The 24675-nt window shown below is 39.5% G+C and overlaps 1 protein-coding gene across 1 annotated transcript in view; it reads right to left on the bottom strand.

Moving 5' to 3' along the window:
- The window catches only part of LOC123577944 (sperm flagellar protein 2-like), a 185364-nt gene that overhangs the window by 123423 nt on the left and 37266 nt on the right, over window positions 1-24675 (bottom strand). Inside the window, exons 8-10 of the mRNA XM_045440407.1 lie at window positions 22253-22441; window positions 16007-16194; window positions 12332-12500 (exon numbers count right to left, since the gene is read on the bottom strand). Coding sequence (XP_045296363.1) covers window positions 12332-12500; window positions 16007-16194; window positions 22253-22441 — 546 coding nt within the window. The remainder of the gene's footprint in view (window positions 1-12331; window positions 12501-16006; window positions 16195-22252; window positions 22442-24675) is intronic.

A 24675-nucleotide genomic window follows, 5' to 3' on the forward strand; every position in this document is an offset into this window, starting at 1 on the left:
AATAGGTTTTCCTTTAAAAATGGTGGAATTTATTATTATCTCAATATAATCATATCTGTTACTTCTAAACAAACTATCCTTTATTTGTAAAACTTAGTTTTAGTTTTTCTAATAATTCTGTACACAGTAATTATATGCATTATTCAAAATTAGCTAAATACTGAATTGCTTTTCATAATCATTGAATTGGAATTTATTGCTTGCTTCTGCTTTCATTCATTGGAATCACTTATACTTCTAATTAGACGTGATAATTATTTTATGTAATGTGGCCAGTCAGAACTAAACCAAATTAATAAATAAACCAGAGGGGCGCCTGGGTGGCTAGGTGGGTTGAATGTCCGACTTCGGTTCAGGTCATGATCTCACGGTTCATGAGTTGGAGCCCCGCTCCAGGCTCTTGCTGACAGCTCAGAGACTGGAGCCTGCTTTGGATTCTGTGGCTCCCTCTCTCTCCATCCATCCCCCGCTCATACTTTGTCTCTGTCTCTCTCAAAAATAAACATTAACAAAAAAAATTTAAAAAAACAGAAATTACATTACTTTAAGATAAAAAGGCTTTAAGTCCAAGGCTAATTTTAGGTGGAAAGTTTCTAACGTTCTAATGATTTTGTGCAATGCATTTAATCTGTCCTAAAGGAACCAGTCTGGGACTGAAATCAGATGACCTGGATCCCCAGAATAGTTCTGCTACTTACTTGTTTTGTACTCTTGGCAACTGCCTCATCTTTGTGTGATAATATCTATCTCACACAGTTGCTGTAAAGATTGAATGAAATTCTTATGTGAGTAGTCTATGTCACCGTGCAGTTTCAAAACTTAACTAAGAAGTTCTCAGGCTCCTGCTGGAGGCACATAACAGGAAGTTTCTGCCCAATGGGAGAAATTACATGTCGCTTGCACCCCAATCAGAGAGGTGTGCTTCCTCACAAAGGGATCAGAATAAAGCCCTGTTCCATTGCTGAATTAGTTGTAGAATGTGGCCCAACACAATGGGATAGAATGTTCACCATGCAGAGACCTGAATGCTTAGGTTAGGAAAAGGTCTGAAGCTTGACCCATGGAGGTAAGGGGCTCAAGGATTTGGTGGAACTCATTTTGAAGACTCATCTTAAAAATACAGTTGATAAAATTTTTAAGTAAAGACCAAAGATAAAGGGTAAGTCAAAGTAACCATCTCAGGTTAGAACAAGAACATGATGAGTGAAGAGGAGGTCAGAAGAACTGGGAAAAGGGAAACTCAGACCAGAATGAAGATTACTAGTTTAACGACAATGAGCTAAAGAGATTTTCTACTTCGTTAGTGAAGAGGAGCTAGATTTTTTTTTTTACCATATCCCTATTTCACATGGTTTGTTTTATATAATTATGTTAACTATATAATAAAATTTTATCAGAGAAAAATTATATAATAGAATGTATAATTCTTACTCCTTTGGGTATTATTATGAATAGATATCTGACAATTAGTTTCAAGACTCAGCCCAGCGTGGGCAATGCCAGGTAAGTATCACCTGGTACAAAGTATTGTTCTAAGGAGACACTTTTCCTATGTAGATGTGTTCCATGATTCTAGCACTTGATTAATGGAAACTGTCATATGTATGTACGTGTGTGTGTGTGAGTGTGTGTGTATATATATATCTTATCTTATATATCTTATCATATATATATCATATATATATCTTATATATCTTATCTACCTATACACAGAGACCATGAAATTACAACAGAAGTAAATAGCCCCTGCCCTTGGTCGAAAGTCACAACCTATTTACCAGCATTGGTTTCATTAACTTAACTGATCAACATTGACCTTTTCAGAGACTGCATTCTGAATCCCTGGGACCACACTATCTACCTATTCTTCCTATCTTCATAAGTGACATGGACCTAACACTGCTTTCCAGCCTGGATCCCCACTCACACTCACATGGTTGTCTGTATCACGTTGTAGGTACCTCACGGTTTCCTAGACTTCTGATTCTGGTTACTTCCAATCTGTCATATCTTTTTTTTTTTTGTTTCCTATGCCTTGATGTGTCATTATTTTTCATCCCCATTATTAACCATGGCTAAAAGCAACATGAGCATTTACAGACAGCATCTGCTCAGGATCAGTGTGCTTGAATGTACGCTGAAGTGTACATTTCAAGGGCAAGCTTGAGATCTTCCATGTGTTCCATTCATTAGATTCCCTCCTTGACTGTCACATTGTCCAAATGGTTAAATGATGATGCTGGTGGAGCTGCATGGTTTTCTCAGCAAATCGTTTACCTCTGTGCACATGATCACCCTTAGACTAAAGCAAAAGCACCTCATTCTCATGTCTTGCCACGTCCAAAGATCCAAGTTAGGAATAGAGCTTCCTTATCTATGCTTTTAAAAGGGGGCAGACATGGTTTGCTTTGATCAACTTAGATAACTAGAATCTGGGCCTTGGGAGGTATTCAACAATCTGTAAAATCTGAGTGCCGCTAGCACAACATTCAACAAACAACACTGGATTATGCCAGTGATATTTACTAGTGACATCCAATTGTGGCATTTGTAGAGTGGCGGTCCTAGTCTGAAAGCACACACAATGACCTCCCCAGTGTTTGTTTTCACAGATTGTTAGAAGTCACCAACATCTGTGTGGCCTGAGGTGCCCCAGATCCTAGTTTTAGTAGGCTCCAAGTGTCTTGCAATTCAATTACTGATGCCTTCAAAAAACAAGACAAATGCCTTTTCTCCTAAGAGAGAGAAAGAACTTCTTAGGGAATACAACACTTACAGTGTTTTTGACACCTGCTAGTGTCCTTGGGTTTTCCTGAAATGCAATCTTTTAATCTATATATAATAAAACACATCAACAGACAGACTATCTTGATACAGTGGCCAAAGGACTTAAGGTAGAAGCTTCTAATAAACTGACTTCAAGAAACACCGCAGGTAGTAACCCCGCAAAATGAGGCTATGCACCTTTCAGAGTATAGCCGATGCACCACAACATCATCATACAGACATTCGAGCTGCCTTAATCTTGCATCTACTATGGCTGGCTTTCTCTTGCACACCACTCTGCAAGAAGTGAGGAGGAAACGACAATCTGTGATACCTGAAATGATTTTACTCATACTGAAACTCACCCCTTCCATTGGGTCCCCAATAACCTCCTGTGCTTATCTACACTTATTATACTCTGGAATGTTTTCTCTCATCTCCACTGAACTATGAGCACCGGAGGGGAAGACCTCTATCTTGATCAACTTTATATCTCCAATAGAACAGTGCCTGCACATAATAAGTAGTAACATTTATTGACTGAATTAATGAGTCAATCAGTCAGTAGTATAGGCTAAATATATATGAACTGAATAAACGAGTGAATACAGGGATATTAAGTTTTAGTAATTCTGATTAAGTACAAAGATGACTTAAACACAACACGACCCAAAATCTAGGAACAAGATCAGAAAGTGTCATCCTCACAGAGAGAAGTTAGCAAGAATCCACACACCAGGTATGAATTTAGCTAATCCTGGAAGCATTTCTAGAAGTAATGGCTGGCAGTATGATTTTGAGTGAGTCTCTCCATTAAATCATGGCATTCTTTTTTTACACAGCACACAACACTCAAATTTAAATAACTTATAAATTTGGGACTTTGGAAGAAGCTCTATCAGAGATTTATCAGGGCCCTGGAGTAGGTAAAAGCAGCCTGTGTAAATGGGTAGGTAAGAGCTGCTCTATGGCAAACTGCTTGTGACCTGGTTAATTTCATATCACTAACTGGATATTTATCGTGGGTCTGCTAAATTACGTTGACCCAACCATGTACCCCTGCCAGGCAGAAAATAAAAAAGGTGTAGGCAACTGCCTACTGCATCCTTACTTTGTTTCCAGGCCTTTAAGCTGAGTCCTGTTCTGTTCCATTTCTGTCTAGCTTCCAGCTTGCCACCCTTGTTTTCACTTTCTAGTCTGGTTTTCACCCAATCTCAGCTTTGATCACTGGCGTATTCAAAGGACTTGGCTTGAGCCTACGCTGCCTCTTCCTGTTTTCAGCTACTTCAGGTAAATTTCTCCTGACCATCTTAGTTCTCGCTCTAAGAATTCAACCCCTGGCACCGGCTCTCCTGGCTAACCTCCTGTCTGGATCTGTCCTATCTCTGACCAAAGAGAATCAGACTTCAGAGAAGCACATTTACTACTATGGCAGCATGGAAAGTCGAGTGGCTATATTCCAGTTACTGTGCTTGGGAAATCTGGCACTCAGCAAAAAAGCCATAATCCACAGGAAAGTACTAAGGCAAAACTTTGTAGCTTTCAAAGGCTCTGTTTTTTGTCTCCCCTTCCTAAGCTTTCTCTCCTCCAACCCACCCCCAAAATCCTGAGGGAATCTAGAGGAACTGCCTAAATTTGTAATTTACATTAAAATATTCCTGACAATGAGCCAGAAGTCTCAGGAGAAACAGAAAGGGTAGTTGGATATCTTGTCTGATGGGGAGTTCTGCTCATGCAACCTGGTAGCACTATAGGGTTTCTTGACTACTGTCTGGTATTTGTTTGATAGCCAGGTTCCAATAGATAGGATTGATTCTGCCTTATACTGCTTTTGACAAGGAGGAAGAGAGGACATAGCAGTTGGCTGATGTGCAACTGAATTCTGGCTTCTCAACCAGGAGCTGTCATTGAATGGGCTCTAACTAGGGGCCCAGATTAAAGGTCTCAAAACAAGTTGAAAAGATGACCTTAGTGAGCTTGGCAGCTTTCTAAGTCACCTGACTTCCAGTCAGGTCTGAGGATTACTGGCTTCCTGACCATATCTTCTTGTCAAAACATCTGGCCTTCGGATTCCAGAGAAGCCAGGGAAGTGGGGATGTATACCTCACACTGACTTTGGCGGGGTGGATGCACCTCCAGAGAGAAGGTACGCCTCCACCCCGCTCTGTGCTGGAGTGCTCAGCCTGGGCCACACCATTACCTACCACCAGGAAATACAAATATGGCTCATGGTAACAAGAGAACGGAAGAAGTTAACTCTACTTCCCCTGCCATGCTGAGCTAAAGAATGTTCTCACCAGAAGCAGAACCGAGAGTAGTCAATGCCTATGTATCAACCAATCTCACGGTTAATTCCAATTCATCAGGCTATCTGAAGAACTGGTCTTAATCAAATAATGCCTTTCAGTCAGAAATCTGATCATTTCTGTCCCAGCAGTAGCCTTCCCCAATCTGTCCTGATCTGTTATTATGGGAACAGGTGTGTTTAATTCTAGTCTTTCACAAAAGACGACCTAGGGCAACAGACCTTGTACTTCTTTTTTTTTTTTTTTAAGTTTATTTATTTATTTTGAGAGAGCGAGAGAGAGTGAGCACAAGTGGGGGAGGGGCACCGAGAGAGGGGGAGAGAGCGAGAATCCCAAGCAGGCTCCACACTGCACTGTCAGTGATGACCCCATTGCGGGGCTCAAACTCACAAACTGCGAGGTCATGACCCAAGCCAAAGTCAGATGCTTAACTGACTGAACCACCCAGGCGCCCCAACCTTGTACTTATTTTTAGAGGGAAATTCAAATTGGTCATGGTCAATTACCTAGCATGTGATGAAGGTCACTGTCAAAGCTTATAGGCCCACACTGAAGGGAGCCTGGTACCTCACTATGCAATCCACCCATTCCAGCTGGTAACAATTCTAGAAGTTCGGAATGCTCAGCACTTGCAAACAGTGACAGAGGCTTCTTTTCATAAAACTTTGAGCTCCAATTACTTACTTATGTATTAGGCAGCCAGAATCATTGGACTGATACTTTGTCCTGTCGGTTTGATTAGTAGGGGTAACTGAGACTAAGTCATTCTGAGACATTCTCTATTCTAAAAACTTACATTTCAGTGCTGCTGAAAGTGAGTGACAAATCAAATGTAATCAACAGACAGGGGCTTCTACTTAGCATTCTGTTTTCAGACACATTCAAAGTGACTCACTGAGGGCATCAGTGGAAGGGTAGCTAATTTACCACAAAATGGAAGGTTCCTACTCCTGGCTCCATTCTCTGCTCTGGCAAGTCACCATGGCCCTTCCAAGGTTTTAAACATGGCACACTGGGAATTACAGTAGCCGTGTGTCTAGCCCAATGTTTTTCAAAGCACAATTGCCTGGAGCTAAAATACATTGAGACTCTAAGACTTGCATTTCACCTGACCTCAAATGCCCTTAAGACGGTATCACACTGGACTTTATATCAGAGAGATCCACTATACCAGGAACATAAGACAATTCTGGTGGTGGTAGCTGTCCTTATAAAAACAGTAAAGTTCATTCCTTAGTTTCTCAAACCATATTCTGTTCATCAGGGAGGTGGTGGTCTCCCTCAAGATCACTTCTGTACTAATTTCTATGGTCTTGCTGCTCAAGTAACTTTTCCAGAAGCTTATACATTTGAATTCACCTATCTGCTGCCATTGCCCAGCTAGGGACAGTCTGACAGACTGGTTGGAATTTCTCTAATATCACAAAGTGTATAGACACTATGACTTGGTCCACATATCTAGCCATTGAAAAATTCACATAGAAGTTTTCCACACAGAGTGCCCTCTCCCATAGTAATGACTACTGTGTTCTATTTTCTTTGTTTCACAGCTTAGGTTGATGGCTTAAAGAAGGATACACTACCTAAAAAAAGCTTAGAGGTGACTGCCCAATTTATGAAAGACTACTGTTAGTTCAGTGTGCCCAAAGAATATGACTGACAGGTCCTGGGCACTGGGTAGGAGAGGTGGGGTGGGAGGGTCTTCCAGGTGAGAGGGTTTCTGGTTCTCAGCCCAACACTTCTGCCCCACAGCAAAATTCAGACCTTCTTGGATCCACTTAAGTTTCTTGAGATTAACAACCCCATGTGTTCTTGTTATATCTAGCTAACAAGATACAGTTTTAGAGTTCAGATCTTCAAAGCCTGCTCTAAAATACTAGGTGGGCAGTGTGAGTAACTAATTGAAGATAAGCTGGACTTGACACATAGAAGTTGTCTCCTGTCGTTGTCAAAGTAGGTAGAGAATGAACCAGAAAATCAGAGGTAGGAAGCCAAGGGAGACCTGACCACCTTTTGTCTTGCCTGATCCCAGATGAGAGGAAGCCTGGAAGAGGACTGGCTTCTCCCTAATCTACACAATCATGAACAAATGAGAATGGGTGGTGGACATTCACTTTACTTTTATTCATGTCAGCCATTCAAAACTCTTCTCCCTTGGCCATATCCTTCTCACCTCTCATTCTATCTCGGTATCAATCATTTGGCTTTGTAAATGATTTCGCAGTTCTAGTCTAATGCCTTGAACTTGATACCTTAATTCAACCACTCCTACCATGGTTCTCTAATGAACCGAGGTTGTCACCAATTCTAGTAATTTGAAGTGAAATACCCTTCCCATGATCCAAGGTCTCCATCCATTCCCTCTCACCCCACAGACAGAAGTCCCAAACCTCTGCCAAACCTACTCCAGGCTCTGAAATCCTTGACCACAGAAGTTAGAAGACAGCCTTGTTTTTTTGGCAACTTCAGGCCTTGGGCAACGATGGATCCTTTTTGAAAACCAATACATTGACATTCTACTTTGTAAGCATCACTATGCCTGACTACAGGAGTCACTGTTCTAGGGCACATTGGTGACTTCACCAAGACAGAGCCACACAATGAGGTCTAGCCTGAAAAAAATCCAGCCGGGTAGCCTTACTATTACAGGAGAGATTTAGGGGGTTAGAGGCAAAACTTGAAGCAAACGGGGAGAAGAAACTGGAGCTATGAAATGTATGACATAGAACCTAAACTAGAATGATAGAATATTCCTTTCAGCACCAAACTTCTTTCCTATCTCCTGTTTGGATGTTGATCATAATTCTTGTCACTTATCCTGGAAAGTATTTGTATTTTAACAGATACGTCTGAAGTCTTAATCCAAAAGAGTGATAATGTGGGGCATCGGGTACAATGGCAGGCAGAATTTTTAGAGTAGAATGCCTAACAGAACATCTCAACTGAGACCATGAAAGTAACTGCTTACTATACCTACTTAAACGGAAGCTACATTCATGCATATCTGGAAACAAAATATAAACATATTTTCGTAGTCAAAAGACAAAGTATTAAGACTTCTTTCTCAGCAGGGGACAAAAAGCAATAAAACAACTAATTTCATTTGACATTAGGGTTCCTATACTTGACTGGTAAGTCTGCACTTTGAGAAATTTTATAAGTGTCCTGAATAAACGTGTATGTTATGGACTAAATTGTGCCCCTCCACCCACTGTGATGGTATTTGGAGGTGAGGCTTTGGGGAGGTAATTAGGTTTAGAAAAATTTATGACGGTGGGGCCCCCATGATGGGATTAGTGTCCTGTTAAGAGGAAGAAGACAGACCAGAGTTCTCCCTCTCTGTTCATGTTAAGGACATAGCAAGGTGGCCATCAGTTAGTCAAGAAGACAGTCCTTACCAAGGAACTGAATCAGCTGGCACCCTGAACTTGAACTTGGCAGAACTGTGAGAAATGAATTGCTGTTGTTTAATCCATCCAGTCTACAGTATTTTCTTATGGCAGCCTGAGCTAATACAACATATATCTTTTAAATAAATAAAGATAATAATATTATTATTATTTGATCTGGGGCACCTGAGTGGCTCAGTTGGCTGAGCATCAGACTCTTGATTTCAGCTCAGGTCATGATCCCAAGGTTCATGGAATTGAGCCCTGTGTCGAGTTCTGTGCTGATAGCACAGAGCCTCCTTGGGATTCTCTCCTCTCCTCTGCCCCTCCCCTGCACACATTCTCTCTCCCTCTCTCTCAATAAATAAATAAACTTAAAAAAATAATGATCTATTCACATTCATCTAAAATTTATCAGTGTACGTGCATCAGTTACCCAGTGATGTTACTTGAGTGATACAGGCTTCAACTTAACATTCTGTCCATAGGGGAACTATTAAATAATGTATTGCGAAGACTGGGTCATTCACTGGGAAGACAGGGAACAAGGCAAGAGCTAAGGTAGAGACCCTGTTGTCAGAAGTTGAGTCTAGAAAGGCACTGGATCAATCCCAAAGCCTGGAGTTAAAGAGTAAGAACAAGATAGTGTCTGGAGTCTTTGGGTCAAACAAATCAGATAAGACTTATGTAGGAAGACAGACAACCCTGGGGCCATTCATATTCTCCAAGGGAAAAGACCTGGTAACAACAAATACTACTGCATAAACAAATTGGGGGATGGGTATGTACACATCTGCTGTAGTGACATGGCTAGTGTTAAACCATAACGTGTATAAATGCATCTTTAAAGTCTAGTTAGCAGAAAATCATAAGCCCAAAGTGCTGTTGATAAAAATGTGCATTACAACACACTATAGGGTTAACCCAACAGCCACAGAAACCTCAACTGATCATGAATTTAAACAGTAAGTTCTCATTACAAACACAAATAGCAGCAATTAAAAAGCATGACCAACTTAAAACAACATTGATGATGTGGTGGACACAAAACATCCTTCCTCCAAATTGAGAATTCCGACTACAACTTGTTTGTGGGCACACACACCAGATCTCTGCAAATTGCCAAGTGCTTTGTGGCAGAGACTTGGAAAAATCTGTCTTCAGGAAACCATGGCCAAACTCTAGTTTATGAATGCCAAATTTCAATCACTCCTAAATTCATTCAGTAGGTATCTGCTAATAAACAGCTTATGTAAAAATCAAATGTTGTGGGATTCTGAGTAATTTGCCAGTAAGAATCACGAAAAGGACCTGTATTGGGGGAAGGCTGGGCTTTACCAGGAGGAGACCACTGCATAATTGAGAACCACTAGCTGCTGGGTGGGGGCTGTGCTGGAGCAGCTCTTGGTCTAGGGCACTTGGGTCCGGGCTTAGCCTGCTGCCCATGGTCCACTGGGTTTTCAGGGCTCCTCCCCACTCCCTACTGAATAGCTCATGGTTATCCTGCAACAGTGGATGTCCTGGCTGCTCCCTGACACTGTTCCTGCTTCCTTCTTCAGAGAGATAAACAATATCCCTGGCCACACCATTCCTGGACTAGCCCTCTCTCACGTATACCTGCTCTACTAATAGAGTGGGATGACTTAAGAAATAATGTTAAGCAGTAAGGATCGAATTTTTTGTATCTCTTTATGATGTGTTCATGAGCAAAAATTTGTTTTTATGCCTATTTCTAGGTGTAGTATTTAACAGTTTTAAGCATTAGGGCTTATGCTAACAGAGCTTTAAAAGCGTGGGCTCGAAGCCTGGATGTATCAGTTCTTTCAGGATGCTGGGTCTGTGTATCAACAGAGTATGCTAAGAATGTAACCTTTTTGAAAGTTAATTTCTAAGTTATGTATTTACTTGAAGGCTTAAAAGTCCTGAGTAAATTTAGTGATGATGAGTGTGACAACAGTTTCCTTTAGATAAGCTGCCAGTTGCTATCCCTCTGTCTCTTGTGAAAGGCTATTTAAGCCAGATAATGCAGTTTCCAAGTTGAAGAATCTATTTTTCACTTGTATGGAGGAACATTTCACAAGTTTCTGAAGAGACAAAAGCTCTAATAATGGGGAACGATAATAGGCTAGTTTCCAGTATATCCTAGTACCTTTGTATGATCTATTTTCCATCACATAGTGAAAAGGAACAGAGCACATAAATATATATCAGAACTCCAAGGATAATTGTCATTGCTAGGAAAACAGCAAAGGCCATAAACAAAATAAACTGCATTGCTAGATGTTCACATACTCCTAACACAAGTGTACAATTTCCTGCAAAAGAAACATGCTAGCTGCTTCAGGATGTGGGTAAGACAAGCATGTTCCTGTGGTAATGATTTCCCAAACAAGAAAAAAGTCAGAAAGGCAAATCTTTGCTAAGCTGCAGACTACCAGGTCTCCTGATTTATGAAAGCAGTAAGAATAGAGTAGATAAAGCTGTTTAAGAAACAACTCAGAAAACAAATATTCTATAAGTCAGCAAAATTGTCAAAAAAGTGACTTTTACTTTACAACAGAAAAAATACCTTCACATATTTTAATATTGTCAAAGCACTTATCGTGTAGCATTATACTTTAGGTTGACACACTAAATCTACTATATTCTACAACCCTACCAAATAAATATGCATGGGTATCCTATAAGGTTCAGTCAATTTTTAAATAAAAACTGTTTTAGTGATACAAATATAGATTCACCCAATTAAAATATGACGTACATTTAATTTCTCCTAACCTCTTTCCTTATCATTTTATCATAAATTTATCTTGTTTCGATATTTCTTCTTTTACATATTAGTGCTATTTTACACTTTGCTCTTTTCATTGTCATTCATTCATTTTATTCATTCATCCTTTCAACAAACATTTATTAAGTATTTGCTAAATATCAGCAAATGATTAGGTCAAATTATTCTTCTTTCTCGTTTCTTAACGAGTAAGTCGCACTTACTACCATTCTAAAACTTATTCAATCACATAATAATGGGCTTATTTCTCATTCCATTGATGCCAATCTACCCAGAACTTCCATCTGATAGCTATCAATTTTATATCTTTACCCCAAAAGGTGAGATGAAATGCAGTGGAGAGAGCAGGGTGGTAGGGAAAGAAATTAATATGCATTGTTTGCATCCAATGTGCAGTGCGCTTGACTAAGTATTTAATACATATTATCTTAAATAAGTTTCGCAACAACTAAATAAAGTATGTATATTATTATCCCCATTTCATAAATTGGGAAACTGAGTCTCTCACCACCGAAGGGACAGGCTGCCCGAGGTCTCACCTTGGTCTGTCTGACACCAAAGGCTTTTCGGCAGCTCTTCTAAGAAGCAAGATTGGCACTCAATACTTTTTTAAATCTTTGAATAAAATTTTGTTTGAATCTATGCTGTTCATAAAACTCAGACTATCTCCTCTTCCATATGCCTCTAAAAACCACATACTGTTTAAATAAATTCCTAAAGAAATACCTTTATGCCAGGGTTTTTGTAGCAAAGGTAAACAGTTCATACAAAGAAAATGCTAATGAATAAATTAAAATATTTAAAAAATTCTGAAATCTATCAGCCCTGACAATATATTATGTTTTATTATTTTCCAGACCAGTCTTCTACTATTACCGGGAGTAACAGATGATAGATGATGAATAGGTCAGAGATTTAAAACTTAGTATATAAACACAAATTAAACCAAGGGAAAATGCAAACATAAAATGCCCATTTTTATTAACAGAGATGAAATGACATAATATCACAGAATCAATGTTAAAGAAACATCATGTATTATGTTGTATTCTCTCTAATTATTCCGTATTAGTAAGTACCTTATATTCTTCGTAATCATTGCTATCTAGCAAGTCACTTTTCTCCAGTTCTGTAAGTTGTTCTGCAGAGGGCTTAGCTGGTAGATGCTTAATAGAGGCTTGCTGATATATGGGCTTTCCATTAAAAAACAGTTCCTTCCAATCATGCATCACCTTATATGGAATCAAACTATAGCAGAAAAGATTTTTAAAAAGGCAGAGATGAATCAATGGTCAATATATAGTCAATCAATAGTCAAATATACACCTTAAAGCTTAGTGTCTCTATTATCATATTCATTCCCCAGGATCTGCCAATTGAGGCTAGAGATTCCATTTACTATGATTGGGTATGGCTAATGGCTAGTAGAAAGAACATCTGGAACTCAGCAGGTTTGAATGAATGAACATTAGTTAAAGCCACTGGTCCTTCCAACTCATATTGACTGTGCACTAACAGAACATTATATCTTAAAATGGTGAGCACTGTCACAAAACTTAGGTTCTTTACTTCCTAGCTATGATTTTTTTTTTTTCAACGTTTATTTATTTTTGGGACAGAGAGAGACAGAGCATGAATGGGGGAGGGGCAGAGAGAGAGGGAGACACAGAATCGGAAACAGGCTCCAGGCTCTGAGCCGTCAGCCCAGAGCCCGACGCGGGGCTCGAACTCACGGACCGCGAGATCGTGACCTGGCTGAAGTCGGACGCTTAACCGACTGCGCCACCCAGGTGCCCCCCTAGCTATGATTTTAAATGGCTGTGCAACCTCAGAAAATCATTTAAATGCTCTAATATAAGTGTCCTCCTGTGCAAAAATGAGCAGACTAAGTATTTTCCAAAGCCCCTTTAAGATGTCAGTCGGTTTACATATTTGCAAGTAATTTATAATAGAAAGATCGAATGCATGGTGGTTTTTATTATTGTTACATATTTGATAACCTTTAAAATTATTTTTCAGTAACTTTCTATTTAAATATGATGAATGACTAAGATGTAATCAGGGAAATGGGAAAACAGTTTCAAGAAGAACAAAATGCAAAGAAAGGAAAGGGTCTAACATTCAGATGCATTTCTCTAAAACTGGTTGGACTGGAGCTTGAAATTACAACAAAAAAGTTAGTATTTCATTAATTTCATTCTGATACATACTACGTGGATGAAACTTGAGGACATTATGGTTTTTTTTTTTTTTTTTTTTTCAACGTTTATTTATTTTTGGGACAGAGAGAGACAGAGCATGAACGGGGGAGGGGCAGAGAGAGAGGGAGACACAGAATCGGAAACAGGCTCCAGGCTCTGAGCCATCAGCCCAGAGCCTGACGCGGGGCTCGAACTCCCGGACCGCGAGATCGTGACCTGGCTGAAGTCGGACGCTTAACCGACTGCGCCACCCAGGTGCCCCGAGGACATTATGTTAAATGAAATAAGCGAGACACTAAAAGAACAAATAATGTATGGTTTCACTTCTATAAGATACCCAATTTAGACAAATGCACTGAGACCAAACGTAGAACAGAGGTTACCAGGGGCTGGAGAGTTATTTAATGGGTACAGTGCTTCAGTTTGGAATGATAGAAAAGTTCTGGAGATGCATGGTCATGATGGTTGCACAGCAGTGTGAATGCACTTATGTCACTGAAGTGTACATCTAAAATGATTAAAAGAGTCAGTTTTATGTTATGTATGTTTTGCCACAATAAAATGTTGTACTTTAATTAAATGTACAACTTCAAATATAATCACATTATGTTTTCCATTAATAAAACATTTACAGTCGCTAAGGGTTACTTTGTCGAAATATGGAAGTTTAGAAATTAATAAGCTCAGGTATAGAAATACTGTAACATCAGAATTATTGAAATGGCATTATCGACTTCTATGGTAAAGTAAGTAATTAACAACTTATATACTGTTCAAAAGCTAACCTTACAGTTACTGAATTAATATCCTATTATCTGAATATCAATAATTTTAAGGAACAGTCTAAAAAGTTAGTTCTTTTGAGTAGGCTGATACCAAAAATATACCTGTGCTTTAGAAAAAAATATATACTGATGACATCTTGTTTAATGAAGTAACATGAGTTTATCTTGATTGATAGTAGTGTAGATAATAAAATATTAATATATATGCGTAATTGTTGTGTTCAGTTGGAACTAAAAGACACATATCTTACACCATACACAAAAAAACTAACTCAAAATAGATTAAAGACTTGAGTGCAAGACCTGAAACCATAAAACTTCTAAAAGAAAACATAGGCAGTAAGCCCTTTGACGTTGGTCTCAGATTTGATACCAAAAGCAAAGGCAACAAAAGCAAAAATAAACAGTTGGGACTACATCCAACTTAAAAGATTCTGCAAGGCAAAAGAAACAATCAACAAAATGAAAAGGCAACCTATTGAATGGGAGAAAATATTTGCAAATCACATATCTGATAAGGGTTAATATCCAAAATATATAAAGAACTCCTACAACTCAATAGCAAAAAAGTGAACAATCCAATTAAAAAATGGGCACAGGATCTGAATGGACATTTTCCCAAAGCAGACATACAGATGGCCAACAAGTACATGAACAGATGCTCAATCATCAGGGAAATGCAAATCAGGGAAATGCAATCATCAGGGAAATGCAAATCAAAACCACAATGTAATATCACCTCACACTTGTCGGAATGGCTGGGATCAAAAAGATAAATAAAAAACGAGGATGTGGAGAAGAGGGAACCCTCTTGTGCACTGTTGGTGGGAATGCAAACTGGTGCAGCCACTATAGAAAACAGTGGGTTCTCAAGAATATCTTAGTTTGGGTAATTTGAGAGGTGTACATATTTAACTGGGTTGCCTTATCCTTGTCCTTGCGGAATTACTTTCACTGAGACACACTGTGATATCATTTTCCTGTAACTTTCAGCAAAGAATATCATAAGAAATAGGTCTATGAGGCCAGATGATACATTTGTTTAAAAGATCTTGCTGAGAACATTCTCCACCAGATATACTACACTATTCAGTGTACCTTAGATGAGTGTGCCACGTGAGAGAGCTATTGTTCTAAATTTAGTGGCAAGGAAAGTTTTGTATTTTGTAATGAACTAGAATGGAAAATGGAAAACACATGGCAGATTGTATTTCCCTTTTTCCTTTGGCTACCAGGAAGCTCAGATAAAATTTGTAGCTCAGTTGCAGCCACTGGCAAATCTGCTGCCAATATAATTGTGTTCTAATTTATCTTTTGTTCTTAACTTTCTACTTTAATTTGGACTTTCCTTTGTTCTTATTTGGCATATTTTTAATATGTTTTGTATTATTGAATATTTCCTTATAAATACATTAATTCCTTTTAGAAACAAGGTACAATGAAAATAAGTAGATTTAATGACTAGTAATTTTTAAATAATACCAGTATTTCAGAAAGTTCCAAGTGTGTCAAATAAATTATTATAGTTGTCTTTGTAAATTACTGTAAATTTAGACACAAAGTTTAAATGTTAAAAGACATATAAATGTACCTTAAATAAGGCTATTGAGTGGGTGAATTGAGTCAGTAATCCAGGTATCCTGGACCCCACTTCTTAGTACTTTTTTCACGAAAAAATTTGTCTTTTCTTATCAACTGGGTGTCTACATACATAATCACCATTTTCTGTGATGTCTGTACTGTAATGATTGTAAAAAGTAACACTTACTTATCTGTCAACATTCGGTAGTCTGCCACTTTAGTGGACAAATCAAGTATTTGATCCAAAATTTCTGCACATATTGTATAATGCTTTTTGTAACGAGCTTGAGCTCTTTCCACAGCAATCTGTTCATGAATTTCCTTCTCTCTGAGGGCTTGCTCCTCAAAATCAATCTTGGCTTGTTTTGCCAAAGCCTAAGAAGACAGAGACATGTTTGAGTCAATGTAATTATGCGATGATTCAAATGAAAATAATGTTATAATTTCAATGGGCAAAAAAAAATCTCTAAATAGAATGAAACCTCCTTTTACATCAAGAAGAACTTAATCATGAAGGAGAACTTTTTTCCTTATTAAGTACTGTGTATGCTGGCAATGACAATATTGGAAATATTCCACTTTTAGCTTATCTTATCAGCAAAACACATTACAGAGAAAAGTGGTCCAACTGTGGAAAGCCCAACATAGATTAACAATAAATTGGATCTTAAGTGTGTAAAAAGAAGCCTTGAGTTCACGGCTTGCAAATCATCAGAGTCAGGGATCACAGAGAAATGGGCAAGCCTATGCCACCCTAGCATCATAGCCCCTTCGTACCCATCTTAGGAGCCTTCACTGGGCACATCTGCTCCATTCAGCCGATGTCCTCTGTCTTGGAGTGAGAGAGTTCTAGGACTCTGATTTATACTTAGAAAATGTTTTGGAAATTCCCTGATATTACTGGCTTGAGCCTATCACACACGCGCCAACAAATGTTAAATGCATTTAGACAACCAAAAAACCCTTCTGCTGTTACAGCCTTTATAAATCAGTAAAATTCACTCAGAGAACATTTATTTCTGCAGAAAGTAATGAAATACTTAGAGTTTATCATGACCCTCTGCTTGGTTTGCACTATTATATTGTTCAGAGAAACACTTTCTTCACATCAGGTACAAAGGTCAAACTCAGCATGACTAAATGTTGCTTTCAAATAGCTAAACCAGCTCCTTGAGAAATTCTATCCTGTGCTAACATGCTCCAGAAACAATACTTGCCTCCTGTAACTTAACCCGCTGAGTGTAAAATGAAGGTGAACTTGGGCCTTGGAGGAGCTGCCATCAAAGTCAAGCTCCAGCTTGTGTACAGAAGGCAAGTCCTAGGCTCCCACTCAGAGCCCCCCCTCAGCCTCCATGTCCTATAAGTGGGGGTGTTAATAAGACTAGGCATGCACAGAAAAACTCACCAAACCATCCTGTCAGGGAAAATATTTCCTATGATACTACTCACACATGACTAAATGCCTGACAATGCATTGCTTTCGTCCACTGAACCAAATGGAAGTTTCCTTTGCTTTTGTCGTTGTTTTATTTTGTTTGTTTTTATGGGGAAAGGGGTTGGACTGGGTGACCTCTGAGGTCAGTTCTGTACGTTTGGCAAGTTTGGGAATCACACCAGAATTTGTCCCTGCTGTATCGTTCTGCAGGCCCCGTTTTTTGGGGCAAGCATATAATGCAAGTACAAAGCTTTAGGGCAGGCTTCATGACCTGCAAAGAGGTCAGAGGAAAGAGGAATCCAAGAGAAAAGCCGTAACTAGATGAGAATTTACAGAGACAGTGACAGTAAAATGAGCTTGGGAGGCCGCTTTACTGCAGAGTGCCCATAAGGCCTGTGGAAATGTTTACGGAGTGACAGGCCTGGAGCCTTGAAGAGAAGGGCAGAATGTCCCCAGCAGGAAGAGAGCAGCCTTCACCTCCGAGCTGTCTCCCTCCCTCCTTCCAACCCTTTCCTTCTTTTTAGCTATCAGTCTTCTACCTTTACCCCACCTCGCCTCCCTGTGCTAAACCCACCACAATTTCCTGTCCCATTACAGCAAAGTGGGTTGAAGCCCTAAAAAAAAAAAAAAAGAAAGAAGGGAAAGGAAAAAGGAAGTCTGTGGGAGGTAGTAAATCTCAGCGGTTACGAACCCAGACTCTTGAGTCTGACAGAGCCAGCTGTGCTCCTGTCTACACCACTGACAGGCTGTGCGACCGTGAGGTTTCTAAGTCTCATTTTCCTTCTGCGTAAAACGTAGATAAGGAGAGCGTCCACTTCAAAAGGCTGTTGCGAGAATTCTATGTGCATGTAATGAACATAGTTCAATGCTTGACTCACGGTAAATACTCAGAAAAAGTTAAATATTATTATAATTAAGTACTGCTAGTAATAGCAGGTGGAGCAGAAATCTGAAATCAAAAATTCTTAATAGAGAATAGATGCCCAATTACCTTAAAGAAGAGACAAACAGATTTAATCTAAAATCAAAACCAAACCAGACAAAAACTGATGATGGAAAACATGAAGTTCTCTCTCTCTCTCTCTCTCTCTCTCTCTCTCTCTCTCTGTCTCTCTCTCTCTCTGTCTCTCTCTATCTCTCCCTCCCTCGCTCGTGCTCTCTCTCTCCCTTTCTGCACCAACACCCTCTATGCTTTCTTTAAATGTACTGGACATTGGCCTAAGCCCTGGGGAAACAGTAGTGAGCAGAAGCAAACATGCTCCCTTCCTCAGGAGCTTACATCCAGTGGGGGGTGGGGGGACAGTGAAAAAGCCACACAATGACTGTATTCTTGCACAGTGTAAGTGTCACCAGGGAAGGACTATGGGGTATGGCGCATAACAGGGGGTCTGAACTAGACAAGAAGTGGCAGGTGCACAGAGCTCTGAAAGATGAGGATTCGCTGGGGAAAGGCATTTGGGAAGAAGGAGAAAGGCAGAAGAAATGACTTGCTCAGGATCTGAGAGCGGACCAGTGTGGCCAGAGCCTGGGAGACAGAGGGGAACAAGGTATGAGCAGGGATCTGCTCAAAGGGAAGCCGTGGGTGGGTTTTTGAGTGTGAGGGCAGTGGTCAAATCTGAGAGGCAAGAAGATTCCTCTGGCAGCAGAATGGAGAATGATCTGGAGGAGACGGAAGTAGGGCAGGTCATTTGTAGAAGTTATCTCTAGCTTCCCCTTCATTTTTAACAGGCAGGCAGATGTCTTTTTAACTCCTGCTTTAGGGAATTTCTGCAAGACAAAAAAGCAGAAGCTGCAGGAAACTCCTCTTCACTTTAAAAGGCCATCTTCAAAGGTGAATTAATCTAGGTCACTCAAAGAGAGAGCAGAGAAGGGAAGCTTTTGAGAGCAAAGAGAAAGAGGAAGACAAAGTGCTCCCTGGCACTTCCTGGGGAGCAGCAGAGCCTCAGGGGGAACCCATGAGGGACCAAAAGAGACTGGAATCGCCTCCGTGAAGACATGTGCCTCATGTGTGGGCTGGGAGCTGAGGCCTCAGAGGCAACAAGCTGGACCTGGGCCTGATGACTGCAGAGCTTCCCTGGAGACGTGGCCTGTGACCTGGGGCACCGTTCGTCTCTGTGGGCAGAGATGGGCTGCTGGAGTTTGAGCTCAGGTTGACTTAAAGAATATAGAAAATGGTAGGTTCTTGCACACCCCAATTGTAGTTGCTAATTCATAGCCTCTCAAAATGGATGAAGGAGGCCATTGCAGTGGTAGTAGTAGAGACTGGGGTATGGTGTAGACATGGAGAAAAATGCGCAAATTAAAGAGATAGTACGTGAAATCGACAGGACTTAGTGATGTTCTGGATATGGAAGAGAGGGTGAAGCAGGGTTCAAGTGGACCCTGAGATTTTACACTTGTGTAACTGAATAAAGGGTGTCATCATTTATTGGGATATAGAAACTTGAAAAAGGCCAGTTTAGTAACAAGGGTCATAAATTTGGCTTTAACATGTTGAATTTGAGGTGTCTCTGAGACATCTGAGTAGAGATGTCAGGAAAGCAGTTGAACACAAGGGTCTTTACCGCAGAAGGCAGAGATATAAATGCAGGAGTCATCTGTCTACTGCAGTGATTACACCCCCATGGTTGTGGATTAGGAGGTCCTCTGAGGAAATAACATAGAGGAGAAAAACAAGAGGCCTGGGACTAAGCTTTAAGGAATCCCGACGTTAACATTTTGGTATTTGAGGAGAATGAGCTGGCAAAGAAGGGGAAGCCAATGAAGTAGGAAGAAAAGCAGGAGAGCATTTCTACAACGGACCTCAGCAGAAAGGGACCACGCGAGAGCAAAACAATAATTAACATTATATCATTAACAGTCCGTATCATTAGCACACTTAAAATCTTTAATACATTTAAAAGTACTTGGAGAATTTTCCCCCTTCTTCCACCACAAACAATAACACAAACTACAAAAACAGAAACAAGTTATAAAAACGATTTTAAAAACTCTCTTCTTCACAAAAGTTGAATGATTTGCTGTGGGTAACAAAATGGATTTTGTTTATTTAGTGCATGATGCTGGAAAGAAAAGGTCTGTTCCTTTAGCAAACTCAATTCAACATTTATTTCTTTGGCTCCTACTTATACACCAGCCACTGTTGATGTAGGAGGTGATAGATTCAATGTTTGTGGGGGTAACCTGTGAAGTCAAGCCGTCTCACAGACAGGAGTGCCAGAGAAGCAGACCCTCAGCTTTAGGGAAAGGTAATCATCATTAGAGGAAGGGATATAATTTTTTTCAGATGCCTCAGAACCTCACGGTTCTGGTCTCTGAGGCTCTAGCAGGCCTGAGCATTCCAATCCTCTGAAGTTGATTCAAGGCCAGTTAAAGAAACAAGGAGGGAATCCTTCTCATCACAGTGGGATCAGTCCTACTATAAAGGCTTTACTATTCTGCACTTAATTATCTGGGCTTGAAGCAAACATATTTTTCAACAGGCACTTAGAAAGATTAGTGAAACACTATTTCTAATGCAAGCAAATGCCATTCAATCCATTCAAGTTTACTCTTATAAAAAAAAAAAAAAAGAGGGATGAAACCGTTATCCAGATAATTCAGCTCTTTAAGAGGACACTCGAGATCAGTGTCCCTGCGGCTCAAATTCATGGAGGTATATGGTTCTTCACCCCTACCCCTAACATTTCAGCTATGTCTGTTCTACAAAGGCAAAAGCACCATTTCCCTGACTCTCCAAACAATATTTCTAAAAATCGCATAATTTTGGCAAAAGCTGTATTTCATTTTTGTGGAATATCATCGTGGAAACCATGAGGCTGATAAATAAAGCATTCCCTTCCTATTTTTTGTAAGGTTTTCTCTTCTGTTCAGCCTAGTTTTGTGAATATTTTATGGCAGTAAAGACAGGCTATCGAAAATGCCACTGACATGAGTTTTGAATTTCTCCAATCAAATCTAGACCAACAGATTGAATAAATTTGGAATATCTCCAATAGAAAATAGGCAAGAATTAATCTATACAATCCATTGATAGAACAGATCGATTTTGATTATTAGAGCCATTATATATACATATAGATAAGGAAAAATATTAATGTATTAAATAATTGAAAGATTAGATATTTTGATTTCCAGAGCTATAAAAGGACCTAGACACAATACCATAGTAACCAAGAGCACACCTATCATCTGGATCTTGGTATCTGTGTACTATTCTCAAATACAATCAACCAGAGTACCCTGGACAAATGGTTTGTTTTGGAGGAAGGAATAATACAATATGGACTTTATATAATCTTGTTTTTTCAGAAAGAAAGGAATCATTTATTAAAGACTTATGGTGTCTTATTAAAAGGAGGCAGCTTAAAAGTGCTCTCACTGACTGAGAATATTCACCTAGAATAAGAAACACCAATACCATTCTAGTAAACTTAGCAGACTGTAAAGAAAAATGAATTCTGTATGCATCCAGAAAAAGTGAGTAATGACACAATTGAAAATTAGATTATCATTAATCTTTTTGATGGTAACACTTTTACCAAAAGAAAATGGAATAATGTATTTAATAAATTCAAGGAAAGAAAATGTGAACTAAGGATTTTATATACAGCAAAACTGACAATCAGGATAAAAGACATCTACTGTTATCAGTATACCATACATAATACCCAATACAATATATAGGGAATATTGTTCCCTGACCCCTTCTTGAGAAATGTACTAGAGAATGAGTTTCAGGCAAGCAAAACAACCAGAGAGATGTGAACATAAAGATGGGTGGTGAACATCAAATATTGGTGAAATCAAGACTAAAGGGAGAATATAATATGTAGAAGCTCTATGTGCTGTCAATGTAGTTACAAAAAAATAAAAATGGGGAAATAAGAGAGAGAGATCGTATAAAAAATTGACTCTAAATACAGCTTTGTTTACCTTGACTTGGTGGAAAAAATCAAAAGTAACTTGAGAAATATTTTTAAGGGAGCTATTGTTTACCGCTTCTCGATCAAGAGCGTCCTGGAAATCTTTAAGTCGTCTCTCCTCATACTGTTTTTCTCTGAAAATTCTGTTTTGCCATAAAACTTCCTTTTCATGCCGAACATGCATGAGCTGCACAGCGATCCTACGTTCCTGCTGGGACTGCCGCATCAGCCGGTTAATCAGCTGCTCTTCCCGAAACGCCTCCTGAAAACACCATTGGAGGAGCCAATTATTTGCCAAGGCCATGTCCCAATTTCCCACTGGGCTAAGAAGCCTATGCATAAATAATATCTAAAAGGCATAGTATTCATCAGCACCAATTTCTGCCATTTGGTTTAAATTTGAACATGGCAAAAATCAAGTTATAAAAATGAAAATTTCCATCAAATATCGTATGTACAATTTTGGTATCTGGAAGCATCATGATCTTGCAAGTCATAATTACTTTAAATGAATTCTTGCTTTGTTTAAAATCCAATGAAAAATAAATTTAGTAACTGTTTTCAAGATTTTATAAACAAGGGATAGGATTCATAATTTATAAGCAAGTTTTCAGATGTGAAATATTAGTTGTAAAAACAAATACAGGCTTTGGCTGAAGGTGGCAGATCTGGTTAGTTGCCAGTGTGGACATCTCAATGCATGAGTGAGGAAAAGCCACAATCTGATGGAATGGGAAGGCTGGAGGACAATCTAAGGGAAAATGACCTGCTTATCTTATAAAATCTCACTCGTTGTAATCTGAAAGAGAAGCTAGATGTATTCTCTTGGCTCTCTTGTCTATTTCAAGAGAACAGAAGGGGAATCAGTAAGTGAACAGTGGTAAAAAACATTAAACCGGGAATCAGAAGCTGTTGCCACCCCAGTTGTGCTATTAACTGGTGGTGTGGTCTTGGACAAGTAACTTGGATTTTCAGGGCCCATTTTTGACAGGTGAAATGCAGGATTTTGGTGGAAGATGATCTCCAAAGCCCTTTTGTGGGGTATAAGCTTAGGAAACGCCCGGGCTTACACCAATGAGTTAACAAGACATAAAGAAATACAAAGTCATAAAATGTTCACACCCGAGTTTGGGTAAACCAGATTGGCACCCCAAGAATAGGGGGATGCAAAGGCACCTCGAGAAGAGGGAGTTGCAAAGGTGCCAGGAATAGGGAGGTGCAAAGGCACCCCTAAATAGAGAGGGGGTGCAGGGCCCTCAGAATAGAAAGGGAGAGGCAAAGGCCTAAAATTGGAATGGCACAAACATGCCCAATACATAGGTATACGAAATAAACACTATTAGACATTCAGGATGGAAGCACCCCCAGTTTAGTACTATAGCAGAAAAGCTGCTTTCACAGGAGGATAGGCCAGGTTAGGTAAATTGGTGGACTATAGACAGCTGCGCTGCAGGCAAAGCAGCCCAGAGCAGAGATGGTTAACAAAAGAAAAGGTACCTTGTCAACCCTGAGGTTATTCCCCCTACCTGCCTCATCCCCAGGCTGGCAAAGATGAACAGAGGTGCTGCCTCATGTCTACTGTAAACAACCTTCCTCCCACTGCCTGGTACCCGGATTTTGTTTTATATTGACCCAAACTCCAAACACTGTATATCTTCAAAACCCCCCTTTTCCCTCACATCCCCAAGTTAATGTTCACAATTTCTTTGTTTCTTTGTACACACCCATCATGCTTGTAAGCCTTCTGATCTGAATAAATATGGGACAAGGACCCTTATTCTAGGCTCTTGTCTTTTCCTGGACGTTAGCCATCTCTCGCTTTCAATCCTGCATCCTGCTCTTTTGCTAGACAAGAGAGAACTTTAGACCCAGAGTCTACAACACCCCTTCATGCTCTCATTCTGCCTAAATAGAGACATCATGTGGAAGGAGGAGTTCCCAAGGGGGAAGATGTAAAAGAATACCTAAATATTGGAGTTGCCCACTTTTCTTAAATATGAAATTTATTGTCAAATTGGTTTCCATACAACACCCAGTGCTTCTCCCAACAGGTGCCCTCCTCAATGCCCATCACCCACCCTCCCCTCCTTCCCACTCCCCATCAACCCTCAGTTTTTTCTCAGTTTTTAAGAGTCTCTAATGGTTTGGCTTTCTCTCTCTCTCTTTTTTTTTCCTTCCCCTCCCCCATGGTCTTCTGTTAAGTTTCTCAAGATCCACATAAGAGTAAAAATATATGGTATCTATCTTTCTCTGTATGACTTATTTCACTTTGCATAACACTCTCCATTTAACACTGAACAATCCAATTATTTAAGAAGAAAATCTGGCATCATTAATGACATTGTTTCAAATGATCTCTGCCACTATGAAATGGGAGAAATACTGTATATGTTTTCAGAATCTAGATGCAAATAACAATAATGTTCTGTGGTAAATTCCAAAACCTGAACCTGGGAATTATATAAAAATGTAGATGAAATAAAATTTCAACTGAAA

Source organism: Leopardus geoffroyi, chromosome A1, assembly GCF_018350155.1.
Source record: "Leopardus geoffroyi isolate Oge1 chromosome A1, O.geoffroyi_Oge1_pat1.0, whole genome shotgun sequence".
NCBI classification, from domain to species: domain Eukaryota; kingdom Metazoa; phylum Chordata; class Mammalia; order Carnivora; family Felidae; genus Leopardus; species Leopardus geoffroyi.